At 40.1% G+C, this 15,304-nt stretch overlaps 1 protein-coding gene across 2 annotated transcripts in view; it reads right to left on the reverse strand.

Moving 5' to 3' along the window:
- Positions 1–2,065: 2,065 nt before the first annotated feature.
- Positions 2,066–15,304, reverse strand: part of LOC136837963 (uncharacterized) — a 39,800-nt gene continuing 26,561 nt past the window's right edge. Inside the window, exons 3-6 of one of the 2 annotated variants that reach the window (XM_067102833.1) lie at positions 6,413–6,569; positions 5,301–5,638; positions 4,693–4,778; positions 2,321–3,788 (exon numbers count right to left, since the gene is read on the reverse strand). In XM_067102833.1, the coding sequence (XP_066958934.1) occupies positions 5,558–5,638; positions 6,413–6,569 (238 nt within the window). In that variant the 3' untranslated portion in view covers positions 2,321–3,788; positions 4,693–4,778; positions 5,301–5,557. Of the gene's footprint in view, positions 4,779–4,947; positions 5,639–6,412; positions 6,570–15,304 lie in introns of both variants that reach the window. The other variant, XM_067102832.1, reaches the window with a different exon arrangement.

The following is a 15,304-nucleotide window of genomic DNA, read 5'->3' on the forward strand; positions in this document are numbered from 1 at the left end:
GAGGCAACGAGAATCTGACTGACGTCTATTTCGCCCTTGCTAGCCAAAGACTTGGGATGAAAAATGTAATCCTCCATCTTTTGTGCCTTCCAATTTTATCACAATGAGTCTGCACATAACAATTAACCTTCCTACATACCTGACAGAGCGTCTATCGTGTCTCAAGGTACTCATCCGTCTCTTGCAGGAAGAAGCGATGAGTGCCAGCGTCCACCGTTGTAGGGGTAGTCGAGGTTGACATCGAAGCCGATGGCGCGGTAGAAGAAGGTGAAAAAGTCCATGATGAACAATCGAGACTGGGAACCAGCGAGTCCAATTCCAAAAGACGTTCCACATCGAAGATATCCAGAAAATTCAGGAGAAAAACCGTTAAATATAATCCAGGTCTTCACCAGAAGTCCAAAATACAAAGGGAAGTCAGGCAATAGGATTAAAACCTCGCACTGCAGAAGGAAACAACCTTCCAGCAGCGCGAACAAAAAGCAATTGACAAAAATGGGTATCTAAAAAGACAATGTTTTAAAAGGGTTACCTTCTAGACTGGCAATCTAGGCAAACAAATACTGGATAAATGTAAAAAAGAATGTAAATGGCAGGAGGTTGCATGAAGTTCAGTGCTTGGAAGAGTCATGGTCTGAGCAAGTTGGGCTGCAACACTTGTGCCAACTAACATACATTGGAACTTAATGGAAAAGTTAGACACCCAAACCAGACATTGATTAGGGACAGACGCTTACTTAATCCTTTGAGATTTTGATCATTCCAAAGAATGTCGCCCTATTCTCAACCCTTGAAATTCTGATGATGTCAAATGATGGCATCAACTAAAAGTTTTCTGCAAACTTTGTCATTTTGACTTCTTATTTATGCCATTTTCAGTTTTACAGCAGTTCTTTATGAGTCTTAGTGAAGAGAAGCTTCGCTCACAGGATGCAGATGTTGGTGGTAATACAAGAGCAATGATTAACATTTTGTACAAACCTGGAAATGCATCTTTAAAAGGAACAAAAAAAAAGCTGTCAAATCCACAATGTTGGCAATTTTAACCCCATCAGCTTGTTTACATTTCACTAATCATTTTGCTTGTTGCAGCTCTACATCTAAGAATTCAAGATCAACATTATACTTAGCTGCCATTGTCTCCAACTGGTCCTGCTGTAAAAATTTAGGGGAGGAAGGATCAAGAGATGATACTGAATGGAAAAGGGATTTGTTGGCATCATCAAATCTTGACTAAATTTCAGTTAGTGGCCTGTCCATTACTGGATAATAGTGTGTTTTTGTATCCTTTCTGTTCCTCATGCTTACACACTTCTCTATGTCCAGTTGTTTCCAAGACAACAGCATCCTTTAGATGCCTCGGTAATCTATGTATTCTTTGCTTGGCAGGTGAAACCTCAATATTGTGTGTCTGGGGCATCGCAACTGCCTTCTACCAAATGCTATGCCATGCTTTTTCTGAGTGCACCAATCATTTGGGCAGCTGCTGACAGATCTAAAGATGGTGACTGAAGCATATCCAACACAAGCTTCGTTTTGCGTAAAATGTGGGTGAACATCACTAAGCATAATATATATGCAAAATTAAGGTTCATTAATAAACTTCTTGCAGCATGTGCACGCTTACCTGTGTGGCACTGGGATGAAGAAATCTCTTCAAGGATACTTATGACAGCAGGAAAGGTATCAAGGAAGCCAACCAGGACAGTACCTACCACTGCACCATAACAAAACTGGTTACACTAACACCATGGACATGAGTGGCCAAACACCCACAGGTGTTTTATCAAACTTTTATAGTTCACATTCAGATCTGCATTGAAAAAAAGTTATACTGTACAGACAACTTAAAAGAAAAAAGAAGTTCCAACTTAACGATCAGTTAGAGCACAGCAAGGTATCTTTCACACGATTGCACCCAAAGAAAATGGGCCAGCTCATGATTTCCTCCAATTAACAACAGTTTCCAGTCCATGCTAAGGAATACAATATAAAAGGTTTGCTTTATATTTCCACAGGAAGTTTGTACAAGTGCTGATAACTATGATGATATACTGAAACAATATTCATAAAATAATTTTTTATTCATACCTGTACACTATGATTACAATGAGTTTACAAGACAATAAAAATGAAAACAGTGATCAGAACCTTATATGGAATGGAATATAGAATTTAGGACAAAAGCCAAGCGCTGGGACCTGTGGGGTCATTCAGCGCTGAAAGGGAAATAGACAGTGAGAAGGTCTGAAAGGTGCAACAAGAGAAAATCTCGCTGTTGCATTATTGTTAGAGAGGGTGGAAAGTCAGATGGAAGAAAAAGAATATGAACAGAGGTACAATATGGCATTGTCAACAAAGTCTCATAATGGCACAAAATGTGTGTCTTAAATGTGGTTACAAAAAATATCTGGCTTTCTTACATAACATATCCAGACAATTAGGAAACTGTTTGAGTGCCAAGAAGGATGTCATTGGTATACTTCGAGAGGCATCATAATTAATATCACGCATGCTCACTCGAGATTAAAGTTAAGTCCCTGTTGATTCTTGCAAAAATTGCAAAAGGTTATAACATCAATTGCAGGTTCTGCAATAACTGTCTGTACAATGAAGTAAACCTGAAATAATTGAGGATAGTCATGACCAAGTGCAGTGCATTGTGACTTCAACCAGCATCTTATTTAGTCCTAAGTCATTTCAATTTTAAGAGGATGAACAGAAACATGAACAAACGCAATGCGTTTAACTTTTGGGACTAAAAATTAAAAGTAAAAATTAAGCTAACTGACCTTACTTTATCAGGTATCAGTAGAATACAAATACAAAATGCACATATCACTGGTTAGCAATACTCAAAAATGATGGTTCAAACAGGGAATGACTCGTAAAACTGATATTCTGAATTAAAATTCTGAAACAGCTAATGCAGTGCACAGTTAACATTCAGTCAACTAATAAAAAGGTCCAATGAACAGTTTCTACAAGATGCTGGACAGTTACGAACAAATCTAGTTCTGACATTCAGGCCTCATTCCTGATTTCATTGTTGGCAAGTCAATCATGATAATGAAATTATACAATCACATACACATATCAGTTACAAAAGAAGCAGTTATAAATTCAAAAGAATAGGATACATTATTTATATAAATACCACCCACTACCATATATGAACTTAGATTTTGAAAATACAGGAATCTAAGATTTAAAAGAATACATATTACAAAAAAATATTGACTGTGTACATCAAGTGGATTGAGCAGCAAATTGCATCAGCACAATTTACTTAACCCAAAATTATGAAAAGTTTATATAAAATATACTAAGCAACAAGGTTCAAGTTACTACCACAATACACAGCCTACCCATACCTCTCACTAGGGGTCAGTTAGACATTACTGCACCAGTCGTAAGGGAAACCACGTATGCGACTTGTTATAAATATAGGAAAGAGAATTCAGAACAGAATGGTCTTCAATGTGAAACCATTTACATAAAATGAGAGTAGTTTATTTTTCTCTTAAGGTAACACAGCAAAACATAATCAACTTGCAGAAATATTTTTTTTATATTTGCAACTGCTCAGTTAAGTAAATTGGTAGTAACTGCATTATACTACCTAGTCTCTAAGCCTCCATTATAAAGATGGATCCTGAGGAATCAGCGTTTCTGTACTAACAGGTAACCGAGCAAAATGCATCACATCTCTACATTCATCTTGCTGCAATTTTTTTATAGTTTCTTATGTGGTTATGGCTGCATAATTTTCAGGATTCTGGCAGTAACTGTGAACATCCCAAAATGAGGAAAAAATGAATGCATTACAGACTTGTGCCTAGTCATTAGCAATTAATTTTATGGAAAAAAACAATATTATTAAGGGCACAAATCCAGAATTTACCACAAAGTGATTTTTCCGTAAGTCAAAGGACGAAAAGAAAGTATAAAAGACTTGAACCTGGACGAGAGCAGCAAAAGAAATCAGATAAAAAGTAAATAAAGGATTTGTGATGGAAAAATAAAAAATGCAAATAACAATGTGTGCATTTCAGACATTGAAAGAGGTTGGCTATCATTTTACTTTACTCCATCTTTGCTCTACTTTTTTTTTTTTTTGAAAGTTTCAATGTTGCACACCTATCGCCAGAGAGAGTGAAGGGACGGAGAGGGGAGGTGAACACTAACTTTGACTTTAATTTTAACAAAAGACCATAACACAAACTAGACAGAGAAAGGGTTTACACAATGTATGCACAAAGTGTATTTACACATACTCAACATATGGAGAGAAGATCACATTATGATTGTTTATGTAACTGAGCATCATGTGAAAAATGGACCAGTAAATGGTTTCAACCCACCTTAACATTGGTTAATAGTAGTGAAAATGGAAGGGAAATAAATGGCATACTATGAAAATAGAAGGGAAATAAATGGCAAAAGTACTGCTGTGCACAAAATATCGTGAATGAAACAGCACCCTACAGTGCATTATTTTTTTCAGTCGCAGTTCGTGGTAATTAAAGTATTAATGCATTGTCAGTGTTGTTGTAAGTTATCATTATAAATGTAACAAACTGTCCTGCAGACATGACTTCTAATTAATAACATACTGAAGATGCTTATACTCGCAAAACTTAACATTTTTGTGTGACTGCTACTTACAATCAGAAATAAGCCATTACATACCTTCAAGAAACTTTCGGCAATCAAAAGCACACAGAAATATAGAGTATATTTGAAATATTAGTCAGTGTGCACACTCATAATGAAATCTGCAAATAGAAAAGTGTACCAATGAGAAAAATTTGGCAAATAATTTTAAACATTATAGTTACAAGAGCTAACTTCATAAAGCAAAACTCAAATGGAAAAAAAGTGAGGAATGTCTCGTTCTTCTAGCAATTATGAACGCTATATTACACAAGGAACCCTCTTTCTCACCTCAACTGTAGCACCAGGCTCCTAGTCCAACCTTGGCTGCTTTTCTTGTTGTGGGGTAGTGGTAGTCATTATGGTATTTGAGGATGGTGGCAAAGAGGAAGAGGAAGCAAGTGTTACGTTAGGATTTTCAGTATCAACAGCCATGGTAAGGTTCGCTTGGGACTGGTAAGTTCCATTATTCTCTTGAACTTTTGCTTTGACACATACACTGCTAGTTTGTTCCATGATAATATCAATATACACTTCTATCTGAGGGATAGGTAGTTCAATGAGCATTATGGGTGTGCCCCAGTAATTGAATGTGTTGAATGCAGGGTTGTTGTCAAGATAGACGTGAGGATGACCCTCTGTACCCGACACAGGAAGGGAATTACTCCGAGACTGGACACCATCCACAGGACTTGGGAGTGTGTTTGGAGGCATGGCTGGTGCAGTGGATTGCACATTTACTTCGTGCTGACTTAAGGGGATGAAGACTTTGTGGAGAGAGAGATGTTGAGGTACTGGTTATTGCTTCTATGGCTCACTTTCTAGACAGTCTATTCCTGACATCCCACCTCCATCTGCCTCACCTTTTCCATAATCTTGCTGCTCTGGAGGAGGTAAGGAATCACGAGGAAGTTTTAGCCTTTTCTTTTTCATCCTCTTCACTTTCACTATCACCTGTTTCTTGTGCACTGCAATTTTTTCCCTGTAAGAAAGAATAAGATCTTTTGTAAAATGAAAGTTTGTGTGTGTACATATGCACAATTAATCTTTCTTCAGTAGCAACAGTATGAATGTGGCACAGGCAGTTGTGCTGATTTTTTCAATGGATCTGCCAGCTGTTAAGAAAACTGACTTAATGCTGGAGGTAACACTGAGACTACAATCAGTGCAACATTCAAATTTAACTACTGAATCACGAACCACTTCATACACACTCATCTGAGCTGAATAATAATCATTACTGAAAACCACTAAGAAAACTTATTACTGCACAAACTTGAGAAACCAGATCTCTTATTTATATAACCAGTGTTTAGTGAGTCGAATAATAAATATGCTTTAGTGGTGTGCTTGAGGCACCTTATAGTCACAACCTTGTGTCTGAAAGAGGGCCATTAATATCATTATGTTCACTAAGTAACAGCAAGGATAACCCAGCCACTACAGAACTATCAAGATATGTGCAAAAGTTGCAGGGAATGAACACAAACAGTTTCAGTTTTAACTATGATATCTAATCTTGGCTAGCAACACAACGAAAGCAGTAATTTAAACCATAAGACAAATAGATTTCAACGTTATTTTCCTGTTAAAATTGCGACAAGATTTTAATTTATTCACTTGATATACAAAACTTCGAAGAGAATTTATTGTGTTCACTTGATATACAAAACTACTCAATTAATACTCAGCAGATCCTACAGGCATCCGTCAATGGTAGCACAGCAGGGAAAGACCTGCAATACTTTCTCCTTACCTGCTCTGGTCTGTGAGCAAAGAGACGAAAACTGGAGACCATTTGTTTTTTCTGGTCTCTAGCGAACATGCACAAGAGAGACGCCCATGAGGACTTCTGCGCAAGCTTTACGAACTCCCCACACGCCGTCCTCGCATCAGCACACGAATTTTGAAACCTGCACAAAATATAAGGAAAGGGCATTGAAAGTTAACATAATGCACTCGTACTGTGGTCAGCTATGTTATACCTTGCCTAATGTGGGGGACATCCTTTAACTCGGCAGACCATAAGCCATAACAGTGTATTTTTTCTGAATGATGAGAAATACCCTAACATGCTGACGACGCTCTCCAAAAGGTCCTCTCAACTATACACAGAAGATCCAACGCTGGGCTGGAGTTGGGGTTGGGTAAAGCAGCATCGTCGGCAGGAAAGACCTGGTAGTGAAATGTTGTCCTTTTCTTGCATCTCACTATCACGTCTTTCCTCCCGACAATGCCTATCATCATCCTCCTCCACGTACTGGAAATTTCACTTTAACTCAGCAGACCATAAGCGATAACAGTGTATTTTTTCTGAATGATGAGAAATACCTTAGCATGCTAACGACACTCTCCAGAAGGTCCTCTCTACCACACACACACAAGTTGTATCTGGTGGGCTGGAGTCAGAGTCGGGGAAAGCAGCACTGGCAGAATTAAAGACAAGGTAGCGAGATGTTGTCTATATCTTACATCTCACTACTCAACCCCTTATTCCCGACAATGCCTATGCCTTCCGCTGTAGGAAGATCTGACGCTGGGCTGGAGTCAGAGCTGGGGAAATCAGCATTGGCGGCATGAAAGACAAGGAGGTGAGATGATGTCCATATCTTACATCTCACCCCTCAAGTCTTTCCTCCCGACAATGCCTATCATCGTCCTCCTCCACGTATTGGAAATTTCATTTGGAATGTGAAGAACCTCTCCACACGATTCAAGCGAAGACAGTACCACAAGGTATACAAAACCTTCTCAGTCACTTTAAGGCTACAAAAAATGAAATTCAAACAATGAGGCCTGAAACCTTAAAACTTGAATTCCTTTAATACATCAACCATATCACTGCAGAGGTAAGTTTACACAGCATCGCCAAACCAACATGAATATTCAATACCTAATACAATTACAAAATAAAAAAGGCCTCTTCAATAGGTATCATGTCGACAGTGTAAATAGGCTTATAACAAAGTGAACCCATTACTGTTACTCAAACAGGACAAAATACAGGTGCATTAAGACAAAGACGTTTTCTGTATGACATCTCCCAAGTAGAGTAGTACATTCAAAACACCAGTATAATAAGACACTATTCATTCCTTCATTCAAACTTCGAAATAACGGTGCGGATAAATGCTAAAGGCAGCAGTAAAGCATTTATGTTTGACAACTACTAATAAAATCATATATCACAAGAAACATTACATAAACAAAAAATAATATAGTACATGAAAAATTAACTGCCTAGAAATCATACAGTACAAAAAATTAAAATATACAAAATTTGCTTAAGACATCATTTCAAAAAACACGCTGCTTATCTTAAAAATATAACAACACTACATATACTTAACTAGACGTCAGAGAGAGAGAGAGAGGGGTCATGTACGTCCGTCCCACTGACTAGTTCTTCTAACAACACCAACAGCGCCGCCTGTGACGTCTTCCGAACCTTCAAGAGGAACTCAAAAGGGGAAGAAAGTTCAGGTTAATTATAAAATATGGAATGGAATGGAATATAAATTTAGGCCGAAGGCAACGCGATGGGACCTATGAGGTCATTCAGCGCTGGAGGGGAAACTGAGAGCAAGAAGGTTTTCAAAGAATAACAGGAGGAAAACCTCAAAGCAGATGAAGAAGAAATATGAATCAATTGTTGGGAGAGGGTGTAAAGTACGATGGAAAAGAGAATGTGAACGGAGGTACAGTAAAAGGAATGGAATGGGTTGCAGTGGCGGAGGTGGTGGTGGTGGTGGTGGTGGTGGAGGGCGGGAGATCACCAAAGGTTGAGTGCCATACGATGTCCAACATCCCCGCATCGCACCCACTTTGATGACCGCCGCAAGAACCCTCCTTTTATTTTCTGTCTTCTTTAACTTCGCCTTCTCCTGTTCCCTATGTTCAGCAGGTCGTCAGGAGACACACCCAAAAAACTCACTTCCAAGGTCGTCCAGATCACTTACCGACCTCCCTCGCTTAAAAGCAGATGCTATGATGTCAATATATAAAGTTCTTTATTATGTTTCATACCTTATTTATAAATGAATTAAATGAAAACTCAGACAACTTAATTATCAGAACAAAACTTACTACAATCGAAGGGTAAGATTCACCATATAGTGATAATAAACCTGGACATCTGAAGCTTTCTTATTTATTTACATGGGAATAATACCTGACTGACAAAAGAACCCAATAATAATCCTCCAACAGAAAAAATGAAGACAGTATAACATACAAAGGATATGGAGAAAAAAATTTTTTGCACTATGCCACTAAGAGGGTCAGAAACCAAGCTCATCAAGCAACACACCTGCGCAAAATCACGAGTAGGCTAAACGTAGAAGGCAACTGGGGCTGATCGTGGACGTAAAACCCGTGCTTCTTGAAGAGAGGAGTTGCGTCGTCTCTCATCAAAGCCGGACGTGATATGATTGAATGCAACCCACACATCACATCCACTCTGATAAGCGACGCCGCCACACCAAATTAGCTGTTGGTTGCTGGACTTTCTACCAGGGGGGCCATCCACAACAAAAAGTAGGGGGTATTCGGGCCAACATTTATAAACAATTGAAACTTAATTACACTTCCATGCGAATGATATGATATAAAGACCAAAAATATGCATTTTCATAAAATTTCTTAATCTTTTGGTACCACTATCTGCTTTTACAAAAATATGCATTTCAAAACCAAAAAATCTCACGAGGCTCTCTCTCTCTCATCTCTCTCTCTCTCTCTCTCTCTCTCTCTCTCTCTGTCTGTGAAACGGCAGAGACCAAGTAATCTTCGAAACTCGCCAAGTAGTCTGTGATATGGTACATCACTGCACACCACAGATCACTTGACGGATCCGACGACCACTCACATTGACCTGAAGAAGCCATCTTGAAAAGCACTACCATAACACCCAATGCAAATCACATTCAATACAAACACCTCCAATAGAGAAGTGACACAAAAATAACGCTCCTTCTGGACCACGGTCGCCCAACATTAACCTTCTCCTCCTCCTCCTCCTCCCTCCTTCAACGTTGTTGGTGTTGGTGATGGTGGTGGCAACAACGGGCAACGTTGACGGAGGAGGAGGAGGAGGAGGAGGAGGAGGAGGAGGAGGAGCCCCTTACTTGGTAGAAGGTCCATATACAGTAATCAACCTTCAACTTTTCTCAAAGTTCGAACTCTCATAACCTCACTTCACTACTTTTCCTTTACACAACATACTTTTCCTCTACTGATTACAGGCCGCAGTGTTCTTACACTGATTACAGGCCACAGTGTTCTTTTCACTGCTCAACCAGGCGACTTATTTCAATGTCACGAAAATTTTCTCCATCTGGTAAAGTAGGCATGACCAATATTCAAAAAGAATAAAGATGGTGAACACAAAGTTATGAAGTTGAAGGTAAGGTTGGGAGAGTTTGAGGTGGAAGCTTGTTTTGTAGTACTGGGAGATGAGCAGATGTCATGTTGTTTCCTGTTTGGGATAGATTTCTTGAGGAAGAATGGATTGGTAGTGGATGTTGGGACAGGAGTTCTGGTGAAAGACGAGGTTGTAATAGGGAAGATTCAAAGTGAGGCGGTGAATATGACCAGGTTTGTGGGAATGATTGATAGGAGTTTGAGTAAGGAGGAGGATGTAGTGGAGTTGGACAAGTGTGAGAATGAATTGCTGACAGCGGAGGACGTTGAGGAGATGCAGCAGAAGTGCCTCCTGGTGAGTGAGTTGAGATGTATTAGAGAGGGAGTACCTACAAGAAGATGGCCTTTGTTGTTGAGTAAATGGATGCGGTTTGCTAAGAGATTTGTGTTGTGTGAAGGAGTGGTGTATTTTTTCAGAGAAGATGGGAGAGATGATGTATGTTCCAGTGTTCTTGATGACTGGAGCAGTAGGGATGTGCATTTTAGTCCATGATAAATATGGACATACGGGGAAGTTTAAGTTGATCAAGTGTATGAAAGAGCGGATGTTTCCCCCGTATTTGAGGAAGATTTGTACAGATGTGGCAGTCACATGCGAAGAACGTCAGAAGGGAAAGTATCACAGAGTGTATGCTAGCCCATCTGTTTTGAAGTTGAGTATGAAAGAACTGTTTGAGTTAGTGGCGACTGACTGTGTGGCTTTGCTGGTAACTGCGAGAGGAAACGTAGGAGTGATTACTATGGTGGATCATAAGAGTAAGTTTGTAAGTTGTGCAGCTGTGAAGAATAAAACTAGTGAGAATGTTGCAAGAGTGGTCAGCATGGTCTTGTTGCCTCCGTGCGTGAGAAAGCTGTCAAGAATGTTGGGTGATAATGGGCCAGAGTTTGTTGGTGGACCATTTGAGCAAATGTTGAAAAGACGGGGCATCGAGCACGTAGTAACAACTCCATACATGCCGAGCGCGAATGGGTTGGCGAAACAAACCAGGACTCTGAGTGAGACGTTATGAATGTTGGCTGATAGAGAGAATGAATGGGATTTGTTGTTAGGAAGAGTGGTTGTTGTTAGGAAGAGTGGTAGCGATGTATAATGGGTCAGTACATAAAAGCAATGGCATACCTCCGAGTGAGTATGTAATGAATTACAAGAGGTGTGTGAGAGCGAGGTTGGATTTGAATGAAGGCGACCGGGATATGTGGAGGCAGGCAAATGAGAGGTTTGACAGTTTCGGGAGTGGGTGATAGGGTGTTGTAGGAAGTTGTTGAGAAGGGAAGACTGACAGCAAGTAAGATGTGTAAGAAGCATAAAGGTCCAAATGTAATGAAAACAGTTTGGTCTAATGGATTGAGATATGTGCTAGAAGATAGGAATGAAGAAGGAAATGTAAAGGGTAATACAGTTCTGTGTCAAATGGGGTAATGTACTGTCGTACACCTTCGGCTCCTGAAATGGACTCCGGCAAAGGGCAATCTCTCTCCATACCTGTTTAACATGTACACAGATGCCCTGAATGTCAAACTGAACTACCTCACTCCCAATCAGATGCACTATCAACGAAACAACAATAAACATCCTCTGTTGCACCGACAATATGGTTCTGATTTCCCCATCAGTGCAAGGTCTCCGGCGACTCATCAACACCTGCCGCCAATATGCACAGGAATCTGATATCCCATACAATGAAACCAAGACCCAGTGTATGTTGCTGCTCCCGAGATCGCTTGAGCATATTGCAGAACCACTAATTTTCCTTGGAAATCATCGTCTGGAATTCGGGCATGAATTTCCGTATTTGGGGCACATTATCACAGACGACCTAAAAAATACGGTAGACAAAGAACAGCGGCATCGTAAACTATGTGCGACTGGCAACATGACTGCAAGGAGGTTTGCCTTCTGTCACCGAGAAATGAAACTGCTGCTCTTCCGCTCGTACTGCTAGAGTATATATATGGGTGTTCCCTTTGGACGAACTATACCCAAGAAACCAAGAGACGTATCACTGTTGTACACAATGACATTCTGAGACGCCTCACAAACACTCCTCGCTATCACTCAGCCACGCAGATGTTCACAGAGAACCGCCTGGATAATTTGAAAAACACTGTGAGGCGAACAATGTCCAGTCTGATCACCCGACTGAGAAACAGCAGCAATTCGCTCATACAAAGCATCCTAAGCAGTGAGGCAAGAAGATCTAAATTGTGGGAAAGATGGAATAATGAGGCATCTGTTCCTTAAATGACTTATTCTCTATTTTTGCAATTCTGAAGTGTCATCTCCAGAATCTGTCATTATTACTATTATATATTACAGGCAGTCCCCAGTTGTCAGCGGACTTGGTTAGTGGCGATCCAGTTTTACAACGGCGGTTTTCAAAATATTCATAAAAATACAAGTTTTTAATGGCTCGATGTCCGGTTGGGAAAAAGCACGTTATGATTACAGGCAGTCCCCAGTTGTCAGCGGACTTGGTTAGTGGCGATCAGTTTCACGGCGGTTATCGACGGCGATAACCAATTAACTTAGCCGATAACCGGTTATCGGCGGCATAAGATACCCCCTCGCAGTAGACAGGAACTCATTTCTGAGAGTACTGTAACTACACTTGACCACAGAACGACCTGCCCGCTGCTTGGGTCAACTGCGCATGCGCATGGCGGATGAATACCAAACAACCCACAGCCTCAGAAAGCATATTTTCATCAATCTGTGCGTTCCTTTCACTGAGATAGGTAGCGCCGACTCTATTGCTGCCATAACAACTTTAGTGATTTCACCATGAGTCCCAAATGCCAGAACCCTACATCTGATGGAATTGCCGACAAGAAAAGGAAACCCATCACGATGGACCTGAAATACCACACCGTTAAGGGTTTGAAAAGGGTGGGACTTTTTTTCTTTTTTCTAGGCTGTTTGGACCTGAGTACCCACTGCCATCAGACTGAGGTTTACTTGTAAGTTCATTGCATATGCCATGAAAAACTTGCAGAACTACTGTGCAGACCATAGTAAAGGATTAGGGAAATTAAATTCCACATTTTTATAAGAGTTATTATGTATTAGGGTCAAATATCTGGCTGTGACGCGGTAGCATTTCCGCCCAGGGTGCCTGACCTCCTACCAAAAAATGTATTTACAAGGACTTCACATGGTTCTATATTATTAATTTGGCAGTTAATTATAACACATTTTTTTAATAACACTTCAATCCTTTGCAAGCTTCCTCAGAATTTCATATTCCTTTGGTTTGACCAGGTAAATACCAAATGAAAAAGTGCAAGTTTGGGTAGCAATCGGCGAGTCCTGGGCGCTATTTTGCCATAAGTATACCTTAGTTTAACCAGACCACTGAGCTGATTAACAGCTCTCCTAGACAGGGCTGGCCCGAAGGATTAGACTTATTTTACGTGGCTAAGAACCAATTGGTTACCTAGCAACGGTACCTACAGCTTATTGAGGAATCCGAACCACATTATAGTGAGAAATGAATTTCTATCACCAGAAATAATTCTTCATTGGCCGGCCGGAGACTCGAACTCGGGCCCAACAGAGTGCTAGCCGAGAACTCAACCGACTCGTCCAAAGAAGAACTGCTATTTTGCCATACCATAATTTATAAGTTTTCATGCTTTTGTGTGTAAAATTTACATGAAAAATGCATTACAGTGTACTGTGCTGTACTTTTGTTTTTGTACATAAATATGATACAAAGACAATACGTATGTCCATTTGCGTGATCAAGAAAAATAGAGATTGTTCAGCTGCACTGGTTTTATGAATACATATGGCAGTTTCAAAGACTTCACATGGTTATATAGTATTAATTTGGCAGTTAATTATAACACATTTTGTTAATAAAAATTCAATCTTTTCCAAGGTTTCTTAAAGTTTCATTTACTTGTGGTTTGACCAAATAAATATCAAATGAAAATATTGTACAGTATGCATGACACACATCCAAAAATATGCATCCACAGTACGTACAGTACTGTACAAAGACTTCGCATGCTTACTATACAGCACAGTACATTACACAGTATTTCATTTCAGTTGGCAGTTACGGTAACTCACTGTTTTAATGAAACTTCAATCTTTTGAAAGGTTTCTTAAAGTTTCATTTCCTTGTTGTCTGACCAATTAAATATTGACTGAAAAGGTGCAAATTTAGCAATCGATGCCATGGACAATATTTTACCCTATTAAAGATTACTGTATATTTACGTTACGGTCTTTTGAATGTACAGTGTACTGCTACAGCACAGCACTGTATGTACTGGAGCAGATTTGGAGGGACAACATGTAAGCCTAATTTTGTAACAAATGCCTGGCCTCGCATAAGCTAATGCTTTTCTTTCAAGTGAGATGAACACCGAAATCAGCCATGCCCTTGCACTTAGCAGAACTACTGTTCAGTCTATAGTCAAGGATAAGGAACGCATTGTACAACACATGAAAGTGGTGCTGCGATGATGGCTGTTACTCATGGTGCTGCTACTAGATTAGGCAATCAACATAACCCCAATCTCATGGAGATGGAGAAGTTATTGATGGTCTGGCTCGAAGACCAAAACCAACGTAATGTTCCAGTAAGCCTTGGTATTATTCAAGAGAAGGCTAGGCAGTTGTATGAGGCAGTAGTGCAGAAGAAAGGGGAGGGTAGTGGGAGTGAACCATTCATAGCCAGCAGAGGCTGGTTTAATTGTTTTAAGGTTTGTGCAAGTTTGCACAACCTAAGTTGCAGGGTGAGGCTGCTAGTGCAAACGAGGAAGCAGCACAAGGTTTTCCTAGTTAGTCTCACTGAAATCATCAGGGATGGAGGCTGTACTGCTGACCAAGTTTTCAATGTGGACGAGACAGGCTCATTTTGGAAATGTACCCCCAGCCGTACATACATATCCAAGGAGGAAAGACAACACCAGGCCATAAAGTCAGTAAGGAGAGACTGACTTTGCTTCTTGGGAGCAATGCCAGTGGTGACTTCAAGCTGAAGCCCTTGTTAGTGTATCTGGCTGAAAATCCAAGGGCACTTAAGGGAATTTTCCAGCCCCAGCTCCCTGTCATTTGAAAGGCTAACAAGAAAGCATGGGTCACTGTTGCTACCTTTGAGGAATGGTTTCATGATCACTTTATGCCAGCAGTTAAGAAGTATTTGGAGGAGAAGGGTCTAGAATTTAAGGTTCTGCTGGTGTTGGACAATGCCCTGGTCACCCTACTAATCTGGGT

The sequence above is a fragment of the Macrobrachium rosenbergii genome, unplaced genomic scaffold (assembly GCF_040412425.1).
Source record: "Macrobrachium rosenbergii isolate ZJJX-2024 unplaced genomic scaffold, ASM4041242v1 13902, whole genome shotgun sequence".
Taxonomy (NCBI): domain Eukaryota; kingdom Metazoa; phylum Arthropoda; class Malacostraca; order Decapoda; family Palaemonidae; genus Macrobrachium; species Macrobrachium rosenbergii.